Below are 26,755 nucleotides of genomic sequence, written 5' to 3' on the forward strand. Positions count from 1 at the left end.
GTGGTTTGTGTCGCTCACCAGTATTGTTGCTTTTTGCTGTTGTGTGTTGCTTTTGCCTCTTGGGCCCTTGGTTCTCGTTTCTTCAAGGGACTAGAACGCTGAGGTCCAACAGCAGAGGCCCCGATGTGATGGAGAGAGATGTGTCCTGGTCCAGAAGGGGCTCTCAGCAGAGAGAGCCCAGGCTACCGGAGAGGACGGCCGAGGCTAAGTGCACTTGGAATGCCAAGTGAAGGTGAAGGTGAAGGTGAAGAGGCTGACACTTTGTGCTGCCAAGCAGGTCCTTCCTAGACGCTGCTTCCAGCAAGCCACCGGCCCCAGGTCTGTTTGCAGAGGGACAAGGCGGCCGGGGTGAGCAGGGCCCTGGGAGGAGCAGCTCCCTTGACCCGAGAGCTGGCTTCCAGAGCCACTCTTGTCAGCGGCCAGATGCGCCCGCAAGTTCTTCAACATCTCAGAGTCAGCTGCCTCTTCGGCAACAGTGGGAGTGCTTCTAGTGCCTGCAGGGAGCTGGGGTACCCAGGGGACTTTTCTCAGGAAGGGAGGGCTTCCTTTATCTTGGGATCCCAGTGCTTGGGTGACCCGGCACTGGCCTTGCCCAGCGGGTTATCTGCTGTGCCTTCTACTAGCTATTGGTCAGGGAGCAAGTTACGTTCACTCGTCTGTTACGAGGCACGCTCTCACCCATGGAGTTGCTATGAAATGGTGCTGTGTACCGGTGTCTTGCCCCGTGTCTCTGGGTTGGATCCTGATGGGCCGCCCTAAGAGGACTGTCAGAATCCTCTCTCAGGGCTGGGCTGGGGACTCCACCCCCTCTCCTCCACCCTCTGACCACCAGCTTTGAGAACTTCTGTGGAGGTGACTTCGAGTGGCTGCAAACCCACCCACCAACCAGTTGGCAGGCAGCCGGGACTGGCGCCATGGCGCTGTGCCAGGGGCTCAACCGCAGGATCGACATGCCAAGTTGATTTACTTGAAGATTCTGGCATCAAACCGGCAAAGGTGATTCTATGAGCAGGCCCATGGCCGGCGTATTGAGAAGTGAGCCTTAGAAGAGAAGGCTCAAGCTTCTGGGACATTTCAGTCTTGCAGGGCGTTGTGCTCACAGTTCCATCCTGTGAGGGTGATGGGGTGGGAGGGTGGCTGCCACCTGAGGTTTCCCACCTGAGACTCCATACTTTCCTGGGGAGCCCTCTGGCCTGGAGGCCCTTGCCCTGCCCAGCTTGGAAATGGGCACAGCTGCTTCCTCCCTCACAGGGAGGCTGCGCAGGGTTGCTGGGCCCCGGCCAGGCTTTTAGGGCCCCCTCCTCCAGTCAGTCAATCTCCAGCCGCCAGCCCAGCAGCCGGCAGCCAAGGGCAGCTAGGCAGCGTCCTTGGGAGCCCGTGAGGCTGATTTATCCCCACCGGCCAGAACACAGTGTTTCCGTGCTGACGCTCGGCGTTTGGCCGAGCTCTAGGGTGGTTCCTCTTGCCCAACACAGGCCTTTATAGGTGACCTTGGTCCAGCCACTTGGGGGCCAGGGCCTGTACTCCTTATCCGGGCCTGGGGAGAAGCCGGAGGCCAAGCCTCCCTGCTGGGTGGACTTCAGGGAGGGCCTGAGTTCCGGCTCAGCATGAATTTGGGGCCTTGAGACAGCTCCGAGGCTCATCTCTGGCCTGGGACGGGTAAGCCTGCTTTTTTGAGCGCCTGCGGAGATTCAGACGGCACTGGATGTGCCTGCTGTCATTGCCAGTTGTCACGGGTCCCTCTCTGCCACAGACGGAGCCCCAAGGCACTCTCGAGGCTAGAGGCCCTGCTGTATGTTCGCCCACCTACCCGATGGGCTAGGGGTCGGATGCTTACCTGTCTGAGCCACCCAGGGCCTCCAGGGAATGTGCTTCATGGTCATCCTTATCACCCGCTCTGGCCCTGGTGATGCTGTGGGTTAGGTGCTGAGCTGCTAACTGCAAGGCTGAGGGTTCAAACCCACCAGCTGCTCCTCAGGAGAAAGAAGACACGGTCCGCTTCTTGAAGATTCACAGTCTTGGAAACCCTGCATAGCAGGGTCGCTAGGAGTTGGAGCAGTTGACAGCAGTGGGTTGGGTTTTGGTTTTATCATGATTGAGAGCCTAATGGTGAGTCAATGCAGGCGGGGCGGAGATGAGGGAAGGAAGATGGTCCTGGGGGCAGAGGCACCAGTGGTGTGGCTGCAAAAGGCCTCTGGCCAGATGGGGTCCTGGGCAGGTGAGGAAGCTCTGCTCCTGTTTATGTGGCGGGGGTTGGTCTGGAGAGTTGGAGTGATTGGCCAGCTCCTGGGGAGGAGGGAGTGGGTGCCATCACGAGTGTCCTTGCAGGCTCGGCTCCTGAGCTGTCCCAGCCACTGCAGCCCTCAGTGGGTCCCCAGCTCTGACTCCATGGCTCTGGCAGGCAAGGCAGCCCACGGGCGTGAATCCTCAGGGCCACCTCGTCCTGTGGCTGTGAGAGCAAGCCCCTTTAGTTCTGGGGTCGGATGTGGGTCCAATCTGGGGTCAGATTCTTCCTGAGCCACTCATCATTCCTGATAATGACACACCTGTTATTCACACACACACACACACACACACACACACACACACACACACACACACACACACACACCAGCAAAGCATGCTTCAGCCACCACTGGGGGGGAAGGTCTTTGATGTGTGACTTTCCATAATTTCTGAGTAGTTTATAGCCTAACTCCCTCTCTAAGCAAATTAAACCTCTTAAGGCAACGGCCAAGCCGCCCAGAGAGCGGCTGTGCATGTGGACATTTGTAAGGCTCAGACACACTGGTGGGACTGGGCCCACAGTCATTTGTGACGGCCTGTAATCAAGGCAGAAGCAATTACTTAGCCGAGCGGCACCCCCTGGGAGCGGAGGCCGTCCATCAAGCGGTGATGAGCTCGCAGATGATCTGTGCTGCTCGGAGCACTCCCGCCCTCCGCCACCCAGCCCGCCCACCCTGAGCCGGCCTCCTGCAAGGCCTCTGCCATCTGGGGACGCTTCCATTGCAGGGACTTCTCTGGCTTGGGGGACTCTGGTTGGGAACCAAGTAATTGCAAATCAGCCTGGACATCAGAGGGCCTCTCTGACTGAGGACCACTGCCGGCTGTGGAAATGGGGGCCCCAAATCAAAGGGGTCTGGGCAACATGAAGTGGAAGCTCTGGGAGCTGTTTTAACTTGTGGAGGTTCTCTGCTCCTTTTGGATCCTGCAGCACTCCACCCTCACCCTGCTTTTCAGACCCCACCTCCAACATGCCCTCTCCTGTCCCCCCTGCTCCTGCGAAGCCCTGTCACCATGTCTGTTCACCGCAGGAAGCTTTCCTCACTGCTGGGTCTCACCACCAGCTCCCTTCCATAGTCAGTCCACGCCTTCCCGGCAGGCCCCTCCCTGGTCCCTCGGCTCCTGTCACCCCCTGGAACCTCCGGGCCCAGTCAGTGTTCAAGGGCCCTGGGGTGGCTCACCCTCCTCTCCTACAGATTCTCTGTGCACACTGACTTCCTGGGCAGGGTCACACTGGGGCTGTAGTCAGATCGGGTCTCGGGTTGTCACTTTCTGTTTTCCTGGCAGCCTCACTTTGAGTGCAAACCGTAGGCTAGGACTATGTTCTGGGACCAGAGCAACGGCTGGGTTATCAGAACCAACTCACTGGCAGTGAGTGAGATAATTAAGACCAAATTTGGACCTGGTTTAGTGTACTGCACTAACAGATACCTAAAATGGGAAAGCTGTGGTGGGCTTGGGTAAATGGGCAGAGGCTGAAAGAGCTGACACTGTGAGGTGTGCATTGGGCTGCTAACTGCAAGGTCAGTGGTTCAAATCCACCAGTCACTCCTGGTGAGGCGATGTGCCTCTGTAAAGGTTTACAGCCTAGAAAACCCTCTAGAGCAGCGGTTCTCAACCTGGGAGTTGCGACCCTTTTGGGGGGTCGAACAACCTTTTCACAGGGGTCGCCCAATTCATAACAGTCGCAAATGACAGTTATGAAGTAGCAATGAAAATAATTTTATGGCTGGTGTCCGGTCTTTGCCCAGGAAAAGAAGATGCCACCCAAACGCACAGCTAAGAGAAGATCACCCCCAGAAGGTGGTAGCCCCAAAAGCAAGGAAGTGAAAGGTAATCATAGGTCCCACAGCAGAGGGCCAGGCATGGTGCTGACACTGGGCCAGCTGGGACTGGGAGAGAACGTGATGGAGAGGAAGAAGCCAGCCCTGGTGCCCATTCCTGAAGATGTCATCCAGGCCGAGGCAGGGGGGATGCACACTGTGTGTCTAAGCAAGCCTGGCCAGGTCTATTCCTTCGGCTGCAACGATGAGGGTGGAAGGCTCGGAGATGGTCCCCGGGACAGTGGACCTGCAGGAGAAGGTGGGACAGGTATCAGCAGGAGACAGCCACACAGCAGCCCTCACGGAGGATGGCCGTGCCTTCCTCTGGGGTTCCTTCCGGGACAATAATGGGGTGATTGGCTCCTGGAGCCCATGAAGAAGAGCCTGGTGCCCGTGCAGGTCCAGCTGGATGTGTCTGTGGTGAAGGTGGCCTCAGGGAACGACCACCTGGTGATGCTGACAGCTGACGGCGACCTCTACACCCTGGGCTGTGGAGAACAGGGCCAGTTGGGCCGAGTGCCTGAATTATTCACTAACCGCGGTGGCTGTCAGGGTCTTGAATGGCTCCTTGTCCCCAACTGTGTGTTGCTGAAATCCAGGGGAAGCCGGGGCCACGTGCACTTTCAGGATGTCTTTGGTGGCGTCTACTTCACCTTCGCCGTCTCCCAGGAGGGTCACATGTACGGCTTTGGTCTCTCCAGCTTGGAACACCAGGCACAGAATCTTGCTTTGTACCCCAGAACCTGACATCGTTCAAGAACTCCACCAAGTCCCTGGTGGGCTTCTCAGGCGGCCAGCACCACACGGTCTGCATGGGTTCCGAAGGAAAAGCATACAGCCTGGGCCGGGCTGAGGATGGGCAGCTGGGGCTGGGGAGGGTGCTGAGGAGAAGAGCATCCCCACCCTCATCCCCAGGCTGCCTGCCGTCTCCTCAGTGGCTTGCGGGGCCTCTGTGGGGTGTACCGTGACCAAGGATGGCCGCGCTTTTGCCCGGGGCATGGGCACCAACTAACAGCTGGGCACCAGACAGGACGAGGATGTCTGGAGCCCCGTGGAAATGACAGGCAAACAGCTGGAGAACCGAGTGATCTTGTCAGTGTCCAATGGGGGCCAGCACACAGTCTTACTAGTCAAGGACAAGGGACGGAATTGATGAAGCCCTGAGAGCCTGGCCCCCCGCCCCCTCGACCTTCCGCACAGATCAGGGAAGCAGGGACAGTTACGGGCTCCAGCAACTCTGCCCTCAGCCCTGAGTGCTCTTGTTACCTCCTGCCTTTTTTTCTCATCAGCGGAACCGAACCCCGTTAAAAAAAGAAGAAAAGAATGTTATGGTTGGGGTCACCACCACATGAGGAACTGTATGAAAGAACCGGGGCCTAGGAAGGTTGAGAACCACTGCTCTAGAGGAGCCCAAATCAATTCGCTGGCAGTGGGTTTGAGTTTTGGCATCGCGCTCACCTAGATTGCCTCAAAGAGGCTGTTGGTTGAGTTATGGACATCGCCAGCAGTTCCTGGGAGGACTCAGAAGGCAGTGCGAACTGTGACCCTGGAAACGGCACCGGGCTCACAGCGGCCTCGGAGAAACGGCAGCGACAGAACAAGAAGACCAGCTCAAGACCGTGTGTGAACGGCCTCCGGGAGCCAGGTAGCAGCTGAGTGCCTTCCGTCCAAGGCTCAGTGATGGGCTTTGGGTCACTGACTGTAGAGCTCAGAGCCTTCTACCAGTTACCTGAGCAGGGCAAAGCCTGGCCCCAGGGCCTGCAGGGCTGAGCGTCCAGGGAAGCAGGAAGCAGCAGCTGAAGAGACAAGAAATAAAGGAAGCAAAGCTGCCTCTGTCCCAAAGGGTGAGACCATGGCCACTGGGGTCTCAAGGGGATGGGGGTGGGGGGGTTGGACTTCTCGGCTTTCAGAGAGTCAAATCTTCACTGACTTGATTCTGTTCCTGTTCACAAGTGACAAGGGTCCAGGCCTTGTCATCAGATCAAAGCAGTGGGAGGGGTTGTCATGCATGCCTAAGGGGCAGAAGAACAGGGCCTACCTGGCTGAGAGGGTGGGGTAGCCCCTCCGTTGGACGAGCATAATTGGGTTGCCCAAGGTCGAGGGAACAGAGTTGCTGTCCCAGTGGGCCTGGAAGGTGAAGCTGAAGCCAAGGGCTACAGAGCCCACACCCAGAATCCAGAAAGCACGGCAAACACCCAGAGTCTGGAGGACAGGGCCATGGCCTAGATCAGTGTTTCCCACTGGTCTGGACAAGTGCAGGGGTCTGCCAGAACAGATCCTTACACTTTATCCTGGACGATGGACTACTGCACAAACGGTTTTAATCACCAGGGGGCGCTGGGTAATTCATTTTTCTGGAAAGAGGGTGTTGGGCCCCACACATTTGGTCAAGATGGTCTCAGAGAGTTGAGAGCCGATGTGGAGTGTTCTGCTGAGTTTGGGATTTCCTCAGCGCCTGTTACCCTTCCTTTCGCTTCATCTCTCCCTCTGATCATGAAGCTCTCTACCTGTGCCTTGTTCTACCTTCTGCTTTGGGAGCAGGTCAAGTGTGTGGTCTAGAATCACAGATGAAGAGGAATTTTGCCCAGCATGAAATTTAAGACTTTGGGGATGATATGATGGGGTGAAAGTGCTTTTCATGTGAAAAGTACATTAATTTTAGGGGGCCAACGGGTGGAACGATGTTCCCCCAAACTGTGTGTCAGTTTGGGTGGACTATGATTTTAAATGATTTGGCAGCTATATAATGATATAATTTGGCGGCCACTCCCCATGCTGTGAGTGGATGTGGTCGGTCCATCCACTGTAGCGGGATTAGGGTACTACGCTGCACCCTTCCTGAGGCCACAGCTCTTCTCTGCTACAAGGGGGCCTGTCCCTGGGGCCTGTACCATTTTTCATCTCCTGCAAGATAAAAGCTGAGGAGGAAAAGCAGTCAGTAGAGAAGGAGGGACCTGATTAACACCAAGAAAACAGAAGCAGAAGCAGAGCGTGCTCTTTGGACTCACCGTTGCTGCTCAGAGAACCTCTGAGGTCCAGTAGAAGGTTGATGCTGAGACCCATGGGATTCTGGGCCCACAGATGTGGAAAACAGACAAGGACCTGCCCCCAGGGCCAGTGGGAAGTGGAAGCGGTCTGAAGTCCTGAATTTGGGCTTCTAGCCTCCTAAAGGAAGAAAATTACTTTCTGTCCACTACGGCCAACCACGTGCGGTATTTCTGTGTAGCAGCACGAGTCACCAGACATTGTTTAAAATAACAACAGTATATGGGGGGGGCAGAAAGAAGAGGCAGAAAAGGAGGGGTTCACAGGATGCTGTTGATCACATGACTTGAGATGGGCTATTACATATCTATCCTACGTTTCTTTAAAAACCCAAACAAAATCGCTCCAGATTCCCTATCCCACAGACCTAAATTGTGGCGTGCATGGCTTAAAAGGAAAAAGATGAAAAGTAAAATTGAAATGGTATTGGAATCTTTAGTGCCAAACATGTTCATTTCAGAAAGCACCCAATCCCTCAAAGAAAACAAACCCCCCTCCACCCCCCCCAAGCATCTATGTTGCTATGCGGTCAGGAGGGCCCTGGAATCCACGCAAACTCCTGGTGGCAGGCCCACGTGTCCGAGGACTGCTATGCGGGTTATTGGCTGTGACCTTTATGAGAGCAGCTCTCCAGCCCTTTCTCCCGCCGAGCGCTGATGGGCTTTGGTTCGCAGCTCCGTTCTTAACTGTTTGTGCCACCAGGTCTCCTTCAACCTTCCCTATGGCTCCCTCTTATGAGACAGGGGGCCCTGGGAGTGGTTCCAGGAGGTTCAGGGGGAAGCATGTGCTGTGGGCAGAAGGGGCCGGGGCCCCATCCCCAAGGCTCGACCATTCTCCGTGCTCGGCCTCCTTCCAAAACAGCCCCCTGCCACGTGTGCAGAAGCGGCTGGGCAGAATGTGGTGTGCCCACGACGTGGCTGTGGCCTCAGAGTGGGCGGTGATATATGTTGGAAATATGGGTACATACAGTAACAGTAAATATCAGCAACTTACCTGTCAAGTGTGGTGATAGATAAAAGAAATACACGTAGGGACGTGTCAGCGGGGGCGAAATATACTGCCTGTAGTAAATCACTGGCAAGCAATTAAAGCATAAAATGAAGTGATGCAGTATTTTGTTGCCACGGGACAGAGCAGTGTGCCATGGCAGCTCAGACATACAGGGAGGCGACTGGACTTGGGCTGCTCCCCTCCCCACATCCTGGGCCACCCCCGGGGCCCACAGTGCTGGCACCCTGAGGAGACTGAGCCCAGCTCCATGGTTAAGAGCCGGGGGTGCTTGGACAGGTCCCCAAACCTTTCTGTACGTCGTTTCCTTAATGAAACAGAGGCGCGTGTATTACTTCATACTCTAGGACTGGGTTATGACTTCTTCAACACACAGTCATTGAACATATTATGGTGGCCCCGGCACTGGACGCATCAGGTGCACTAAATACAAAACAACAGCAAGCATCGAGTTTCCGTCGGGCTGATTCCCACCGGTGGGGCCTCCGCCGTGTCCCGGTAGCACTGGGGTGCAGAGGGATTGTGGTGGGTGCATTTTGGGGAGGCAGATGATTATGAGTAGACTCCAACCTCTAACCTTCCGGTTAGCCAGGACTCCACAAAGACACACAGGATGCCTGTTGGGACAGGGGAGGAAGCGCTGGGGGGGGGGGGAGGGAGGGCAGAAGGCTTCTCTGAGAAGGTGACATTGGAGCAGAGAGCTGGACGGGGAGTCCTGCAGACACCTGGACAGAGCGTGGTCCAAGCACAGGAAGGCCGGTGAGGGTGGAGGATGTGTGAGCCCAGGGGAGCGTGGTGGGGGTGGAACTTTGCAAGGTGGAGGTTGTGGGTAGGTGCCGCGATGTCATAGCGGCCCTGCGACAACAGAGAGCGGCACTGGCCAGGCTCCGCTGTCCTGACCATGGTGATAACGTTTGAGCCCCTCCTGTTGTGGGCCGTCCCCTTTCTTGCTGACCCTCCACCAAGCCTGGTGACCTTTTCCAGGGACTGGTCCCTCTGGATGGCATGTGTGAGGCACATGAGATGAAGTCTCACCAAGGAGCATGCCGGCTGGCTTCTTCTGAACAGATGCGTCTGTTCCCCTGGCAGTCCAAGGGACAATCTAAAGGCCTCCCCAGTACCACAACCCCAGAAGACACCAGATCTCCTAGGGCAGTGGTCCTCAGCCTTCCTAATGCCGCGGCCCTTTCGTAGTGCCTCATGTGGGGGTGACCCCTCACCATAAAATTATTTTCGTTGCTACTTCATCACTATCATTTTGCTACTGTTATGAATCGGGAGACCCCAGTGAAAGGGTCGTTAGATCCCCAAAGGGGTCGTGACCCACAGGTTGAGAACTGCTGACCTATGGTCTTCCTGACTCGTTGTCCAGCCTTCGCAGACATTTGAAGGCACCGTGGCTAGGGTCAGACACCCCTCACTTCTTAACGTGACGCGACGGCTTCACTCTTGAGCACTTGCGAGAGCGCCGGTGCAGCACGCTGACCCAATGCAGAGGCTGATGGGTGTCTCCACCGTTGTTCCGTGGGCGCTGATGATGGGTCCAGGTGAAGTGAAACCCTTCACAGCGTCAATGATTTCTCCGCTTATCAAGATGCTGCCTATGGGTCCAGTTGGGAGGACGCTTTGTTCGCTCTCCCTTGAGCTGTAAGCCAGCCTGGAGACTACAGTCTTGCATCTCCATCAGGAAGTGTCTCGTGTCACAGGGCTACGTGGTGCCGCGTCTCATAGTTCATTAAGGGGCGCTGGTTTCAGGCTACGTGAGGTGGGAGCCACTGGAGGGTCTGCGCAGGGTTGAGTGGGTCTGACTGGCTGTCGCAGGGTCGCGTTGGCTCTTGTGAAGGCCTGGGGTTGCAGTCCAGAGACCTGCTAACAGGTTGCTAGAGGTGGCGGTGGCTGGAACTGGGGAGTGTCACTTGAGAGAGTGAGACTGGTCCGATTCTGGATCTAGATGGAAGAATTTATGGACAGACTGGATGGAGGAGAAAGGGAGGGGGAGGGAGAAAGAGGAGGAGGGAGAGGGAGAGGGAGAGGGACAGGAGTTATGGGAACTCTAAGGTTTGGGGTCTAAGCAACTGGAAGGATAAAATGGCCACTCTTGGGATGTGTACGACCCCAGAAGCATGGTCAAGGTCAGGAGCTGGCTTCTGGCCATGCATGTGGGGGTGCTGAGGAAATCCTAGGTCTACCTATCTGGAGCGCCAGCGAGCTGGAAGGGAAATCCCCCAGGGGTTGGGGTGGGAGTAGACAGAGAAGAGATCCAAGAGATGGAGGCGAGCTGCCCACAGGGGGCCAGAGTCAGGGGTCCGGTCTCGAGGCCAGTGAGTGAGTGTCCTGAGGAAGAAGAGTGGGTAGGGTGAGCACTGGCCCCTGGATCGAGCCACGGGGGCCACGGCTATCTTGTGCAGTGCAGTGTCCTTGCTCGGTGAGCAGTGGCCTGGTTGGAGTGCATTCTAGAGCAGAGCTGGGCCACCAGAGACCCTGAACAGAAGCCCCTCCTTCCGGGGGGTTTGTTCCAAAGTGGAGGGAGCTGAGCTGGGGAGGGAGACGCGTGGTCCAGAGGAGCTGTGCTTTTTATTTTTTACAGGAGAAAAATACTAGCAGGCTGGTCGGCTGACAGGGATGATCTAGTAGGGAGGGAAAATTAATGGTCCAGGAGACAAGGGGACCGTTGCTGGAGGACTGTTCTTGATTAGGGAGAGGGGCTGGCCTTGAGCAGGAGCGTGGACAGTGCATGCACAGAAGCCGGCCACAGGGACGGGACGGGGGCAGGCGCGGGGGGTGGGGGGGTGGGCAGAGTGAGAGGGAAGGGCTTTTCTGAGAGTGTCACGGTCTGAGACCAGGGAGCAGACCACCAGCTGAGACTGAGGAAGGGAGACTGGAGGGTAGATATGATTTCCCGAGGCCTCTCGGGGTGCAGATCACCGACTTAAAGTGAGCTCCGTCACAAGGTGGCTGCTCCTTCTGGGGCCCAGAGTGGGAGCAGAGAGGGCGGAGGGCGTCTGCAGGTTGGTGGCGAGTAAGGTGCCCTGTGGAGTTGTTGCTGGCTGAGGAGGGAGACGAGGCCACGGGGGAAGATGGTATGGTGGGACGGGCAGTCAGGGGTTCTAGAAGGGTCTCAGGATTGTCAGCATCAGGGTGCTGGAGGGAGCAAGCTGGAAGGGATGGAGGAGGTGGCCGGTGGGTACCAGCATAGAAAGTGACTCTCAGGGCTGCAGTTACTGGTCACAACAAGACCAAGAAGGATGCAGGCAGGGAAGCGCCCCCAACATGAGTGGGCAGGGACAGGAGGGGTGTCTGTGTGGCTGCTGCAGCCACGGAGGGGCGGTGAGCGATGGTGACGTTCCCTGAGGTGCGAGGGACCTGGGGGACAGAGGACTGAGAGCCTTGGTGGTGAGCACGAGATGAGTGTAAGGTGCCAGACAGAGCTGGGCACACAGTGGGTGCTTGGCAGATGGAAGCTGCTTTCTTAGTAATGTTTCTGTGACCCAAATGTGGGCCCACTCCCAGGACAGATGGGAACATCAGCATGGGACAGACAGCTTCTGTGCGCCTGGTTCCGCTGGGTCCAGATGTTGGCAGGGACCAGGCATCCTCAGGTTGGTCTCTGTGTGAAGGGTGGAGCCAGGCTGATCAGGAACAAGCAGCAGGGGTGGACTGACAGACGGCTGCTCGGGATGACCACTAGAGCAGAGGTTGAGACCAAGGTCATAAGCTGGCCTCCTCTCTGCCCCTGCTGTAGTGGTGGTGGTGGTGTGGGTGGGAGGAAGGTGGTCACAGGATCCATCAGGGAGGTGACTCTGGAGGTGTGGACTCTTAGGGCAGCTTGGACCCCCTGGGCTCAGTCAGGGCCCCGGTCTACAAAGGTGGGGAGGCAGAGGGTTCGAGAACTTCTATGGAGGCCGGCTGCTCAGGGGGCGTTGGCTACGAGTGTTCCTGAGGGCAAGCTGTGCTGTCAGAAGTCCTGTGCCCATCCCTGGCCCTCACTCCTAGTCTGTGAGAGCTGAGGCTGCCCCTCCCGGCCTCCCCTGGTGTCTCAGGGGATCACCCCCCTCTCACGTGACACTCAGGGGCTAGCTGCGTGGGGAGTGTGGTGGCCAGCTCGGGCTGCTTGCTCTGCAGAGCGAGCGTGGCCTCTTCCCTTCTCAGGAGCCGCAGTGTCCGGCTAGCACCAACCCTCCCCTGTTTCAGGCAGGGAGCACTTAACTCATGCATTCAGTCAGTCCATCCATCCATCAGTCACGCATTCAGGGGGCTCTGTGGCTTGCCTGTGATGTGCTGGACAAGGGGAGAGAGACTGGCAATGGCATGTGACGATCTCAGGGCGCTCCTGGGCAGATGGTGAATGACACCGGTGGGCTTGTCCCTGCGTGGGCAGGACCCCGCACACAGTAGGTGCTCAGTAATAGGTACTTAGTGTGTGGGGGGGTGTGGGTGGGGGGATGGGGATACTGCCTCTGCTTTCCTTTGCTGGTGCCCAGCCCTCCCCCCACCGGCACTGGTGGACATTTGATCCCATCAGCTGGGCTCCGGCTTCTGTGTAGCAGCGTGACCCACAGCGTCACCTCGTTGGGGCCAGGGGCTTTTCTCACAACAGGATGTCCAAGACCACCCGCTCAAGGCTGTCTTCATCCCATCCCTGCCTCCCGACCCCCACCCCCACCCCCCAGGGATGGCTGTTGTCCGGTGTCCGCTGGCCCTGCCCAGGGTGGGTGGGGCCCTGCTGTGCTGAGCTGAGGGAGCCTACTGGGCCAAAGGAGTAACACCCCCCCACCCCCACCCCCACCCCGTGAGGGTCCCAGCTGGCTGTGCCCCAGGGGAGGAAGGTACCAAGAGTAACTTCCACTGGCCCTCTGTCTACACCCCACAATCAGGAAAATGGCTTCAATCGCTGAGAACACCGGTGGGAAGGTCCATTTACTTTTCATTTTTCTTGCGTTCCTGCCGTCCTCCTGTGTGAAGCGCTGTCGGATGCAAATGCAATTTATGCCCCGGGATCTTCCTTGTCGCTGGTGCCCTGGTGTCAACTGGGCTTCTGTGCTGCAGTGGGAGGGAGATGTGGCCCCTCTGTGGGTGAGGCTAAGGAAGAGGGCTCACTCTATTCTGGAGCCTCTTGCCCCGAGCCCCCGGCCCCCCCCTTGCCCCAGCTCCCTGCTCAGCCCTCCTGTGTGGGCCACCAAGGACAGGCGTGTGTTTAGAGAAGAGCGGCAGTTCCCCCAGCATCTGCAGTGGAGGGGGTGGCCGGAGTCTCTTGATGTTGGTGGCTTATTTGGGAAGGTTTGCAATGCCCAAAGAAAGCATGGTTTTGTTTTTAACACTTGCTTTATGAATTGGCCCAGATTCACTCTAAAAGGTACAGGTGTTCTGAAAACATACTCTAGTAACAAACATGTAGCTTTCTTTTCTTTTTGTTTCTCTCTCTCTCTCTCTCTCACAAACACACACACACACACACGTTATCAGCCTGCCTTTCTTCTGGGCTGTCTGCGATGTGTTTGGACAGCGACTGCGTGTGAGGCAGCGTGTTCTCCGCTGCACAGAACCTTCCAGCGCCGACAGGTTACTACTCTGTCCTTCAGCCTCAGGGGGCCTTCCCTGGGCACATCTTCTAAAAGCACAGGCTTCAGTCACTGATTTAATTAGTCAACCAGTATTGTGAACTCACTTTTCTGGGTCCTGGACCCTTCTGAAAATTTGCTGTAAGCCCAGACCCCCTGCCCAGGCATGATTTTGAACCATTCTGGGGATGGGGTGGTTTACAAATCCACCCCCACCCCCAGCCCGGCCCAGCCCTTCCTGATGTCAGTTGAGAACTCCTGCTACACAAAACCCGCCCCCCTCAAAAAAAAACCGGAAAGGCATTCCCGGGATCCAGAAGGCAGAGCCCCCACCCCCTACCCCCAAAACTGAGCGTTTCAGTCTCTCCTACTCCAAACCCTCTCTTGTACTCCATCTCAGAAGATTGGGGTCGCCCACCTAGACATAGAGACCCCCCCCACCCGCTTCTCTCTGACTTGTGATGAGGGGTGCTGGGGAAGCCGCGCTGGTCATGCCTGCCCCGGCCCCCACAGCCCCCTCAGCGGGTATCATTATGGTATAAGAGACCCATCATTCTGCATTAATCTGGGATTCATCATGATAGCCATGACCATAATTAATTTATTTGGTATTAATGTGGATGAAATATGTACTGTCCTTTCAGGGGAAATCAGGCTGCCTATAAGCATTAGTTAAAGGGACCATTAAAATCAAACCTTCCCCAGATCCATTAGGCGAGTCTTTCATCCTGAAGAAGATAAAGTTCTGCTGTGTGAAATGTCATGAATGATTAGGTTGATTGCAGTTTTAAACTCTTTGCCCCCCCAACCCCCACCACACACATTTTCCCAGCCTTTCCCACCCCCTCTTTCCTGAGGCAGGGAATGCTCACCTGCAGCCGGGAGGCACCCCTGCTGAGCCCTGGTCCACACTGGCCCCTGGATGTCCTTGTCGCCACTGATGACCACTGGGGTGGCTTTGCTGGTCTCGACTAGAATGGGGAGAAGAGGGCTTCAAAGACCCCACTGGGCTGCATGTTAACTGTGCCGTTTACCACCCTTTCCAACTCCACCTTCAGCGCAGGCTGGCGGGAGGTGAAGGCTTGCAGGGCGAGGCCTGCAGTGGCGTTTTGTACAGAGGCTGGCAACCGTTTTGCTCCAGTTTGTCTGTCATGGGGGCTTGCAACTGCAGATTCCAGGGTCCTGTTTGCACATCTGAGAGGCAGTGCACAGGAAGGGGGTGGGTGCCAGGGGAAAGGGAGGCCTGGGACAGGGGGACCCTGCATTTTCTCAGGGGCTCCCCTGTGGATTCAGTAAGCAGAGACCAGTGGGGTTTGCTGGACATGTCACACCCCAGCCTATGGGAGCATGCTGAGGTCCTCTTGGCTTCCCCATGATGGCGAGGAAACCAGCAGGCCCACAGGCTGAGGGTGACATCAGGGACTCAGCTACTCCTGCTGCCTGGACTAAATGATGGGCAGTGATGGGGCATCCTGGAGCCCAGCACAGGAGCCTTGGAGACTGGAGTTCTGATCCAGGCCCTCCTTCTGTGGTTGAAGAGGCTGGAAGACAATGTAGTGAAGCCAGTGGGAGGTCCAGGTGGACTGGGGAGGCTCTGAGAGCCCATTATTCTGGGAGGTGGGGGTGGGGTGGTTGGTGACAAGGATTCACAGAATGGGGGGAGTCTGGAGGGCTGGGGGAACTTGGGGGACTGAGGGAAGGGTGTGGGAGGGGGGCTGCTGGAGCCTGGGGGTGGCTGGCTCCCCTGGTTCCCCTTTGCCCTAATCTGTCTCCGCTGTCCCAACAGGCGCTTTGGCACAAAATGCACAGCCTGCCAGCAGGGCATCCCCCCCACCCAGGTGGTCCGCAAAGCCCAGGACTTCGTCTACCATCTACACTGCTTCGCCTGCATCATCTGTAACCGGCAGCTGGCCACGGGGGACGAGTTCTACCTCATGGAGGACGGGCGGCTGGTGTGCAAGGACGACTACGAGACGGCCAAGCAGAACGGTGAGCAGCGCCCTGCGTGGCCATGGTCGCCTGCCCAGGCTGAGGCTCCACGGCCTGAGGCTCCCCGGCCTGCCCACCACTGTGCCACCAGTGCCCTATATGTTAAAGGAAGCTGATCAATACGAATCCGTTTTTCGCTTAATAAATGCAGTGTGAAATTGAGGTTTGTAGTAGTGCCCAGGTGGGCTTTTGCAAGAGTGGGGGGACCCTCCAGGGACTCCCCCACCTCTCTGAGCACCGCTCCTCACCTCACCCACCGCTCTGCCTCTGGAATGAACACAGGCTTCTGGTCTGCCTTCTCCAGGACCCAGGTCTGCCCGTGCACCTGGTAGGGACCTTTGCCGGCTTAGCCAGCTCCTCTGCTCTGGTTACTTGAAACTCAAATAGCATGTCTGTGTGGGCTGTGGGGGCGGGGGGGCTTCCTCTACGGAGGCACATGGGGCTGCTCTAAGCCCACGGCAGCGGGTGGTCGGGGGCATTTAACTTTCTCTCTGAAAGTGGCTTTCTTCTTTCCTGGGAGGCCCTGGGTGGAGCTAACAGCTAGTGCACTTGACCGAAAGGTTGAGAAGTCACCCGGGGGCCCTGGAAAGAAAGGCCCGGTGATGTCCTTCTGCAAGGTCATTGCCCGGGAACCCAGAGGAGCCCAGTTCCATTCTGACCCACACGGGCTGGCCCTGAGGCAGAACCAGCTCACTACACTCCCTTGAGCTGCCAGCAAAGGGACCAGGAGCAGCGGTTTGCACCCTAGTGTGAAGATTTTTGATAATTTGCTACAGCTCCTTGGGTATTTGCATTTTCAATCTAATGAGGTTGCATTTCATGCCAGGGACAAGTTCTAGGAGACCCTGCATAATTCAAAATACACAGCTGAAGACTAATTTCCCCACAGGAATTAAAGCAAAAAGTATGTGTGCGTGTGTGGGGTGGGGAAGGATGTAATCTGGAAGCACATAAATCCATAACCGGTGAAGCGTATCTTTGCCTTAATGCTACTTTTTATTTTCTCAGCATTATCTCTAATACTTCATGGAATGCTCTCTCCTAAATTAACAGCCCGGGGTAGCATGGGCTTGCTTCACCTTCTTCAGGGCGTTTTATCACATTGAACTTCCGTACCAAAGTTATTGATTCTGGGCTACATTTTTCAGCACGCGCACCGCCATCGTACTTAATGAATACTTGGATGACATTGTTATAGGATATAAAAAAGATTTTAAATTACAATAACAGCGAATGTTAAAATAACAGCATTCTAGTCCCCGTAAGGGCCAAGAAGAAAGCCCTGCGCTCGTAAACAGCGGTGCGGAGCCAACGATACACCAACCAAAGATGAGGTGGCCCTGCGAGCACGATTTCCCACTCACGAGGCCAACTGACCTTGAAATTAAGTGATTCTGGAAGCATTAAAATTTGTTGGTGGTCTCAGTATCTCAAATTTAATGAAAAAACAAGTTTTTGGATTATGCTATTTCATGTTTCTATAATTCATATTTGCACCAAACACAACCGTGCTATCATCTCTATAAACATAGGAACCCAAACCCAAACCAAATCTGCTGCCAGAGGCTGGACTCCAACCCACGGTAGCGTTTCTGAGGCTGTGAGTTGTTCTGCGGCAGTAGCTTCCTCGTGTCCTGTAGAGTGAGAGCTGGCCGTGCAGGTGGCCGCCCAACACGTACCCCATTGAGCCACCAGGCTCCTGGTGAATATGGGGAAAACAAACACACCAGCTCACTGCCACCGGGGTTGATGCTGACTCACAGCGACCCGACAGGACAGGGCAGAACCGCCCCGGTGGGTGGGTGGGTGTCTGAGATGGTCACTCTTCACGGCCGTAAAGAAGCCCCTCCTTTCTCTTGCGGAGGGGCTGGTGGTTTCCAGCTGCTGACCTTGCAGTGAGCAGCCCACCCGCTGACGTCTGCACCACCAAGGCTCCGTAGGGATGACTTTCTTCTCACAGGATTCATGTAGACATTTTTGGCCTTTACATTAGAATCTCAGAAGTATCTTCTCTGCTGATGGCCTTGGTGGGCCTCAGGGAGCTGGTTCAAGGGTGGGGCTGGATGCAGAGGTGATACAGGCTTTTCAGGAAAAGTCAATGACCAAAGAGGAGCGGGCCGGAGGGGGTGAGGTGCTGCCTCAGGAACACTGGAGGGTGGGCATGGATGTGGTGTGGGTTTCAACACGCTGCCACACGCAGGGCAACTGGTATCACGGCCAGCTTTCAAAGAGTGAAGCCACTTGCCCAAGTCACTTTGCTCACCAGGGGCATGGCAATGCCAGGCTTGGACTTAGGTCTTCCGATGCCGAGCAAACCCTTGTCAATGGCCAGGAGGACAGACTGCGTGCAGAGCTCGTAGACTAGCACCGGGCCTGCAGGGCACCTAGATAGTTAGTGGTTGTTCCTGCTGTGACCGAGAGAGGGTTTTTTTGACCGGAAGGAGAGGAGAAAAGAAATATATGTAAATATGTTAATTTACAATTAGAGGGATAGAGGGCCATGTACACATATTTAGATGTTAAAGTATTAAGACAGCAGACAGACTTTCAACCTCTACTCAAGGTCTCCCTTAATGCAAGAACACTTTGTTCTAATAATCTGGCATTCCGTGATGCTCACCTTCCCGACACAATTGGATTACTAGGAAGGGACAATTCAACCAAGGTGTAGTATATGCCAATCTGTATGCCAATCCCCACCCCCCACCCCACCATGACCCAGTTCTACCTTAAGAATCCGGGTAGACCGGAGTACACACCTTCGTACAGACAAGAGTTCTAGACACATGGAATTCAGGACAGATAAAACTCTCAAGAACAGTAGTGGAGTAGTGATATCATGAGGGTATGGGGATTGTGTGGGGGAAGGGGGAACCCATCACAAGGTTGGATATATAGCCCTCCCCCAGGGGGACAAATAACAGAAATGTAGGTGAAGGGAGACAACGGACAGTGTAAGACATGAAATAACAACAATAATATTTAATTGATCAAGGGTTCACAAGGGTATGAGGGGAAAAAAGAGGAGCTGATACCAAGGCTCAAGTAGAAAGAAAATGTTGATGGCAACATATGTACAAGTGGTGCTAAGTACAATTGAATGATGGATTGTCCTAAGGTTTGTAAGAGCCCCCCCAATAAAATGATTAATAAAATAAATAAAAATAATTGGAAACTAAAAAAGAAACTGGGAGTGTAGGGAGGAACCAGGCAAAACAAAGCCAACATTTGCCGAGTGGATGCCCGCTCCCAGAGCCCTCCTCCTAAGCTTTGTAGGACAGTGAATCTGTACCAGAGCAGACAGCCGCCCCCATTGAGCAGCTGGTGGGTCTGAATCGCCACCAGGTGGTGAGCAAACCAACGCCTAACCCACTTTGCCACCAGGACTCTTGGAAAGGAGTGCAGAGAACTAGAAAAAGTCTAGCACCTGGGAGACCCTGGTTCTGTGGTCCCCCTTGCTCTCTGCAGCCATCCCAGGAGGGAGCTGGGACCAAGTGTGGCCAGTTCCTGCCTGGGGGGGAGCCTGTGGAGATGGGAGTTGGATTACCAGCAGATTGCCCCAGCATACTCTCTAAAGAACTCACTGCCACAGAATCGTTGCCAGCCTGTAGGATGGGCTAGAACTGCCCCTGTGCATTTCCCAGACTGACTCTTCAAGGGAGTAGAAAGCCTTGTGTTCTCCCTCAAAGGGGCAGGTGGTTTCCAACTGCTGACCTTGCAGCTCGAAGCCCAGCGTGTAATCAATGCACCACCAGGGCTCCCAACATGCTAGATCTGTGTTTTCTTCGTTCAAAAAGTCGGACCTGCAGTATGGACGGTCAGCGCGCATTCTGACCTCTTACGCACTCATACAAGAAAACAGGCTTAGGAGAAGCTGTGCCTGCTTTGTTCTTCCTCCACGCCCATGCTGTCCTAGCATCTTACTTGGATCACTCCGTAGTTTTAAACCTCGGGGCGACTGGAAGCCTGCTCAGGTCAGGCCCATCCCTGGCTGGGGTGAAGGGGGCCAGAACTTAGGGCCTGGGAAACCGAGGCTCCTGGTGGAGCGGGGATAGGGTTGGCTGGCCGGCCCCTCCCCCTTCCTGCCTGGCCAAGTTCTCCAAGGAGCTCCACCCAGGGGTGCTAACTGGAGGGAAGGGAGGGGATACCCCTGGCTGAGGCCGGGCTGGGGAAGAGGCGCCGCGCAGAGGAGGCCCAGGGGCGTTAACTCTGTGAGGGCTTTTGATGCTCACGGGAGGGAGGGTGGGACTGGAGGGAAGGGAGGGAAGAGCCAGAGAGGTCGGCGGCGGGGGGGATAAGAAAAGGTGTCTCTTTGCAGATGACTCGGAGGCCGGGGCGAAGCGGCCTCGGACCACCATCACGGCGAAGCAGCTGGAGACGCTGAAGAACGCGTACAAGAACTCGCCCAAGCCGGCGCGCCACGTGCGGGAGCAGCTCTCCTCGGAGACGGGCCTGGACATGAGGGTGGTGCAGGTGAGTCCCCGCCCCACTGCGCCGGCCGGCCGCGCAGGCTCAGGGCGTCCTGGCCCAGCTCTACAGAGGCTTCTGCACGCTTCCATGCAGACCCCCGGCCAGGGTGCCCCCCGGGGGGGGCGGCTCGGGGCCCTGGGTGGACTGAGCATGTCTCCGTGTGTTTGTGTGGCAGGTGTGGTTTCAGAACCGAAGGGCCAAGGAGAAACGGCTGAAGAAGGACGCGGGGCGGCACCGCTGGGGCCAGTTCTACAAGAGCGTCAAGAGGAGCCGTGGCGGCAGCAAGCAGGAGAAGGAGAGCTCTGCGGAGGACTGTGGGGTTAGTGACAGTGAGCTGAGCTTCCGAGGTGAGCAGGGCTGGAGGGGCGAGGCGCAGGCCTGAGGCCAGCACACGGCAGACAGTGATCCGTGGGTTGGTGGCCCTGTAAGGTGGGAGGGGTGTCAGAGAACAGAAAGCCCTGCGGCTGAGACATGGAAGGTGGGTTCCTTGGGACCTGTCCAGGCCCTGTCCTATGGGCCCCACGGCCTCCCCTCCCTTCCTGCTGACCGGGTGCTCTCTCACCAGCCCCCTGCCCTGCTCGCACCCCCATCCCAGCCTTTTGCCCTGGCCCCTGTGCAGTCACCACCGGCAGTGCTTAGCTGCACCTTCCAGGCCCTGACTGGGGGAGGACAAGCTCAATGGTCCCTTTTCTTGGGAAATCGGTCCAGCGAGTGAATGTGCTGTGGGGGGCTGGCCTCACTTCTGAAGGCCCCCCCTCACTCCATCTTCCGCCCTCCCCCTCACACGCTATGCAGTATATGCGCCAGCTATCTTCACCTTTGTGCACCTGCAAAATTGCAAATGCCGGCCTGGGTGAGCTCGGCGGGGGTTAGTCAGGAGCCAGAAGGGAGGAGCTTGAATCCTCAGATGGGGCAGAGTGGTTGAGCTGGGCGTCCGAAAGCCCGGTTCCATTTGTGACTCTTGTCGAATCAATGTATTTCCTTTGAGCCTCCATTTCCTCATCTGTACACGGGGAATTGCGACCTGCCACTCATCGCACTGTTATCGTGAGACCTGATGAAACCGCTGGCTATGGATGTGCCCTGGTCAGAGGGGACGGCACAGGCCAAAAGCCACGCACTGGCCAGTTGACCGTGGAGCTGGGCCTCTATCTTCTGCTCTTTTCAAAGCATGAGTGCCTCCTTGTCCTTGTTTTTTCATTTTCATCAGGGTCAGGGGGTCAGGAGGAGTGGAGTGCTGAACTGTGGGCATGGAGGTCCAGAGCAGGCAGGGGTACAGGAAGAAGTCTGTGCAGCAGAGGGTACCGTGTCTACTGGGAGTGCGGGCCTCTGGAAAGCCTGTAACTCAGCTTGGTGGTCTGCTCTGCTGGAGCTGGAAGAGCTCTGTGGGCTCATGCTCATCTGCTAGGGTCTCGTCTGAGCGAGACATACAGGATTGTCAGGTCTTATTATTATTTAAAAAATCATTTTATTGGGGGCTCATACAGCTCTTATCACAATCCATCCATCCATCCGTTGTGTCAAGCACATTGAAACATTTGTTGCCATCATCTTCAAAACATTTTATTCTACTTGAGTCCTTGGTATCAGCTCCTTATTTTTTCCCTCCCTCCCTGTCCCCTCCCCTCACAAACCCTTGATAATTTATCGTTTCCCCCCCCCTTGTCACACTATCGGATCTTATTTTATAGCTCATTTCTGTTGGCTGAGCTGGGTCTCCTGGTTGCCAGACTTCCCTGGGGAATATGAGAATCCCATACTCTGGCGGAGTAAAATGGTCCTGGTAGCCCAATGGTCAAACACTTGGCTGCTAGCAGGGAGAAAGATTATAGCTTATATCAGAAAGAACAGCATCTGGGGGTCTTAAAGGCTGCCTTAAAACAAGCAGTCATCTAAGTGAGGTGTCAGTTAAGTCTACACAGAAGTCTACACACCAGCCTGTGTGATCCAATGATGGTTAATAATAAAATCCAAGATCAGAGGAGGGAAATTGTATTGGTGCTTTAATTGTGAACACCTGGTTTGCAGAAAGTTATGGATGACAGTGAAAGCCTAGAACCTGTTTGCATGGGTCCCCACGCAGATTAAGCCTCCATTGAATTCCTATGGACCATTAACTAGGGATGGGACCAGTCTTGCCCTCCAACAGACTCCAACATTAGGAAGTGTATTACTGCAGCTATAGTTAAAATTTAACATATCAGGCGCTACCTTTGAACTGCTGCGACTGCCCGTGGCGCAGGGGGTTAAGCTGCAGCGCCAGAGCAAGTGCTGGCGCGTAACTGGGGCCACCAAGCCTCTGCGGGCAGCCCTTTTAACCGCAAGCGACATTGGGGAAAAAACATTTAACATATCATTTGTTTTCCCCTTTGACTCATTTTAAAAATTTAATCATTTTATTGGGGGCTCATACAATTCTTATCACAATCCATACAGTCATCCATTGTGTCAAGAACATATGTACATTTATTGCCATCATAATTCTCAAAACATTTACCTTCTACTTGAGCCCTTAATATCGGCTGCTCATTTTCCTCCTCCCTCCCCACTGCCCCCTACCTCATGAACCTTTCATAATTCATAAATTATTATTTTGTCATATATTACACTGTCCGATGTCTCCCCGTGCCTTCTTCTCTGCTGTCCCTCCCCCAGGCTATACATAGATTCTTGTAATCAGTTCCCCCTTTCTACCCCACATTCTCTCCACCCTCCAGGCATCCCAACTCTCACCACTGTCCTGAAGGAGTCATCTGTCCTGGATTCCCTGTTTCCTGTTGCTCTCTGTACCTATGTACATCTTCTGGTCTAGCCAGATTTGTAAGATAGAATTGGGATCATGATAGTGGTGGAGGGGAGGAAGCATTTAAGAAGTAGAGGAAAGTTAGACTGGTTCATCTCTTCCCCACAACCCTTCAGTAAAGGGTGTCTGGTTGGCTACCAATGGGCTTTGAGTCTCCACTCTGCACTCACTCACATTTTCAATATGATTTTTTGTTCCTTGATGTTAGATACCTGATCCCTTCGACAGCTCGTGGTCACACAGGCTGGTGTGTTTCTTGCATGTGGGCTTTGTTGCTTCTCAATTAGATGGCCACTTTTTTATCTTCGAGCCTTTAAGACCCCAGATGCTGTATCTTTTGATAGCTGGGCACCATCAGCTTTCTTCACCACATTTGCTTATGCACACGTTTGTCTTCATTGATTGTATGGCCCATTTTAATTTGTTCTAGTTTTACATGGAGGAGAGAAAAGAGTGCAGCCTGGGAAAGAAAGGCCTCTGTGGAGCAGTTCTACCCTGTCACAGGGGCGGCTGGGAGTTGAACTTGACTAATGGCATACTACAAAATGGCTCAGCTTTGGAGGAGAAATGCGTTCTTTCAAGCAGCAAAGGTTCTATTAAATTTCCCTTAATAAAAATTCTCAAGAAACAAGAAGGCCCATTTACGTCATCAAATCTCTATCTCATCCCCAGCTCAGTAGAAACAGAGTCCTTCAGCAGCATCGCACCTTGTTTCCAGGTCAGCTAGGGGGGCCCTTCTCAGCTGCTCACCATGTGGGCTGCTTGCTTCCCAGCCAGTGAAACCAAGCACTGTGCTAAGCTTTACAGCTTCCAGAGGGAATGCTTTCAGCACATAGTTTGCCATTGTGATGTAACACGTGACTCACAAGACCTGTCAGCCATACTCCACACCGTGATCTCAGGGACTTGCACCACACTGGGCCACCCATCTCACCACACACGAGTCCAGCCGTTGGGGACCTGGGATTTTGGACTCTCAGCAGGTGATCCCCCTTGACACAGGTCAGTCCGGCTTTGGTGGTTGACCTCATGCTCGGTGGTAAGGCAGTTGACACTCGTGGGCTCTTCTCCTGATACGTGTTCCTCAGTGGTGAGACTCAGGGATCTGCCAGGTGCTGGCAGCTGACAATAAATCTCCATTTCTTTTGTCCACAGAGGATCAGATTCTCTCAGAGATTGGCCACACCAACAGGATTTATGGCAACGTGGGGGACGTTACAGGCGGACAGTTAATGAATGGAGGCTTCTCCATGGACGGGACAGGACAATCCTATCAGGACTTGAGGGATGGGAGCCCCTATGGAATCCCCCAGTCTCCATCCTCCATATCGTCCCTGCCATCTCACGCTCCTTTGCTCAATGGGCTGGATTACACGGTGGACAGTAATTTGGGCATCATTGCGCACGCAGGGCAGGGAGTGAGCCAGACGCTGAGAGCCATGGCTGGGGGACCCACCTCCGACATCTCCACCGGAAGCAGTGTAGGCTATCCCGACTTTCCAACCAGCCCAGCCTCTTGGCTCGATGAAATGGATCATCCTTTTTAAACACCTCCTCCTCACCCCACCCTGCCTGCGGGCTTGAGAGGCTGTCTGCAAGGATCAACAGAGACCTGACTTTTCAGGATGAAAAGTGCACCAATGTGAATTTCCACCATTTTCAACGGAAGCCCCGCTGCGGGTTCCTAGAAGGTTCTGAGACCGATCTTGGGTGCCGTTTCCCTGGGGCAGTGGTGGGCGAGCAAGCCTCCTCTCAGAACACAGCACAGGGCCCAGGGGCCTAGAGCCTGAGGGAATGCTGGCTGGGCCACACTCTCCCCTCCTGCCCGGCTTCCAGGCTCTGGCTGCTCAGCTTGCTGGCACCAGGTGACTGGGCTGGGCCTCCCTGGCCCCGGGCACACTGCTCTGCCAGGTGCATTTCATGCCATGAGTTTCAATCCACAGCTGTCACCAGACCGAGATTCCCGAGGTTTGTAGACCACCCTGTTGAACTCTACTTTTCAAAATAAAAAGACAGTTAATCAAGGTCAGTGCAAACACTGATGGCCACAATTTGATATTAAAAACATGCTCCCCCCCTTCTTTTTTTTGCTGTGAAAATGTGACTTCATCTCTAGGCTGGAGTACAAACCAGTGTTTTGTCAGTTTGGTCATTTCAGAAACTCCACACACGTCACAGAATCCCTGAGGTTACAGAGCGGCTTTGTCACTGCAGATGACTGCGAGCTGGGGCTAAGTGGTCCGGGACACCAGGACAGCCACTGTCCAGTGGGCCCCTCTGTGCACAATGTGCCTTTTTACTTGGCTCATGTCGGGTAAGCCACCAGACAGGCTGTGGGTTGGTGACAAAATGATCAAAGCTGACACATGGAGAGAAGAGAGCGACAATCAGTGAGGATGTGTGTAGACACGTTGGGCGTCCATATGCAGTCTGTGTGGCTGCCTCAGCAGATGCCAGCCTCCCAGAGTTCCCCAGCCTCCTGGGGTGGGGTGCTGTCTGTGCTGGGAGAGAGCAGATTTGGATGAGCTTACGCAGCCTCCCTCCTCCCTTCCTCTCCACTCAAAGCTTTCTGCGCTGTGCTGGCCGGTTGGCTCAGTGGAAGGGTCTGGAAGGTGCTTGGGGCTCACCTTGGTTGTGAAGATGAACCCAGGAAGCAGCCCTAAGTTTGTCCAAAGGGTTCCCAGTGGTCTTTGGGCTGCATCTCTCTGGGATGCTGGCTGGACTCAAGCCAGGCCCTGGGCTCTGAGGCAGGGCTCTCCAACCGTAGGCAGACACTCAGTGAGCACGGGCAACAGCTACATGCCCTTAATGTCATGAAGCCAGAGGCAAGGGCAAGGGCAAGGGCAAGCCCAGCTTCCCCAGCTGCTGCCAGGGATGGACCGCACCTTTCTGGGAAGCACTACAACCTGCACTGATGTCCCATATGCCTACTGGCAAGGTCTCCACCAACAGAGACCCCCCAGGACCCACCCTTCTGTGATGGGCCCATCACTTTTTGGGGACCCCAAAGACCTCAGCAGGTGATAGGCAGACTAAAGAAATAAGCACCCTTTGTAAACCCCTTTCCAGGACTAAACTCAGCTACAGGTACCCTGAGAAAAGTGACCACATACTTGGCACTGCCCTTCACACCATCTGACCGACTCTACCAGGCCCTCTGATTTTCTGCAGCGCTGCAATGCTCACTGATTGCTGGCAGAGTCTGCAAATGTAGGCCCTTTCCCTAAGGTTCCATGAGAACTTGTGCTGGTGTGTTAAGCCTACCTCATTCTGTGAGACCGGGCACTGCCCAGGAGCCCTGGCAGAGCAGGGCATTGTGCCACTCTGAAGGAGATAGAGGAGGCTTTCCATCCTGTGCAGGGTTCTAGTCTCGGAAACCCACAGGGGCGTTCTGTTGACTGACTCAAGGACAGTGAGTTCGCAGTTTGAGGAATCCCCAACAATGTGAGCACGTGGGGGTGTGTGTGATGGTGACACAAATGCAGGCGAACCAGCCGTGTCGGGGAAAGGAACAAGGGTCTTTACACCGTGCTTAGCAGGCTGCTCCCGACGTGGGAGAGGGGCCAGTGGCTAGTGACAACGCACTCCCAGCTGGCCTAGGACTTGGCTTACGCTCGGTCTCCTGTTGGAGCAGAGTATGGGGAGAGCAGGCTCTTTAAGGAGGTTCAGCTCCTCTGTGTAGCGGTGCTTTTTAAGCTCCAGGGACACAGCGTGTGACGGTGGCCAGTGACTGGCTTGCCGTTTGCTAGGATTGCTCATGGCTTCCTCCCAGCTCA

General features: G+C 55.2%; 1 protein-coding gene, 1 non-coding gene and 1 pseudogene across 2 annotated transcripts in view; all 3 read left to right on the forward strand.

Annotated features, from left to right (window-relative positions):
* Positions 1–24,526, forward strand: part of LHX4 (LIM homeobox 4) — a 50,152-nt gene extending 25,626 nt beyond the window's left edge. The window contains exons 3-6 of the mRNA XM_075540491.1: positions 15,504–15,706; positions 20,025–20,179; positions 20,352–20,523; positions 24,135–24,526. Of these exons, the coding sequence (XP_075396606.1) occupies positions 15,504–15,706; positions 20,025–20,179; positions 20,352–20,523; positions 24,135–24,526 (922 nt within the window). The remainder of the gene's footprint in view (positions 1–15,503; positions 15,707–20,024; positions 20,180–20,351; positions 20,524–24,134) is intronic.
* LOC142437245 (regulator of chromosome condensation pseudogene) lies at positions 4,044–5,259 on the forward strand (annotated as a pseudogene).
* On the forward strand, positions 22,381–22,509 carry LOC142437903 (small nucleolar RNA SNORA76). The gene has a single exon (XR_012782405.1). It is a non-coding gene; the product is annotated as a small nucleolar RNA SNORA76 (small nucleolar RNA).
* Positions 24,527–26,755: the final 2,229 nt, after the last annotated feature.

Source organism: Tenrec ecaudatus, chromosome 1 (genome assembly GCF_050624435.1).
Source record: "Tenrec ecaudatus isolate mTenEca1 chromosome 1, mTenEca1.hap1, whole genome shotgun sequence".
NCBI lineage: Eukaryota > Metazoa > Chordata > Mammalia > Afrosoricida > Tenrecidae > Tenrec > Tenrec ecaudatus.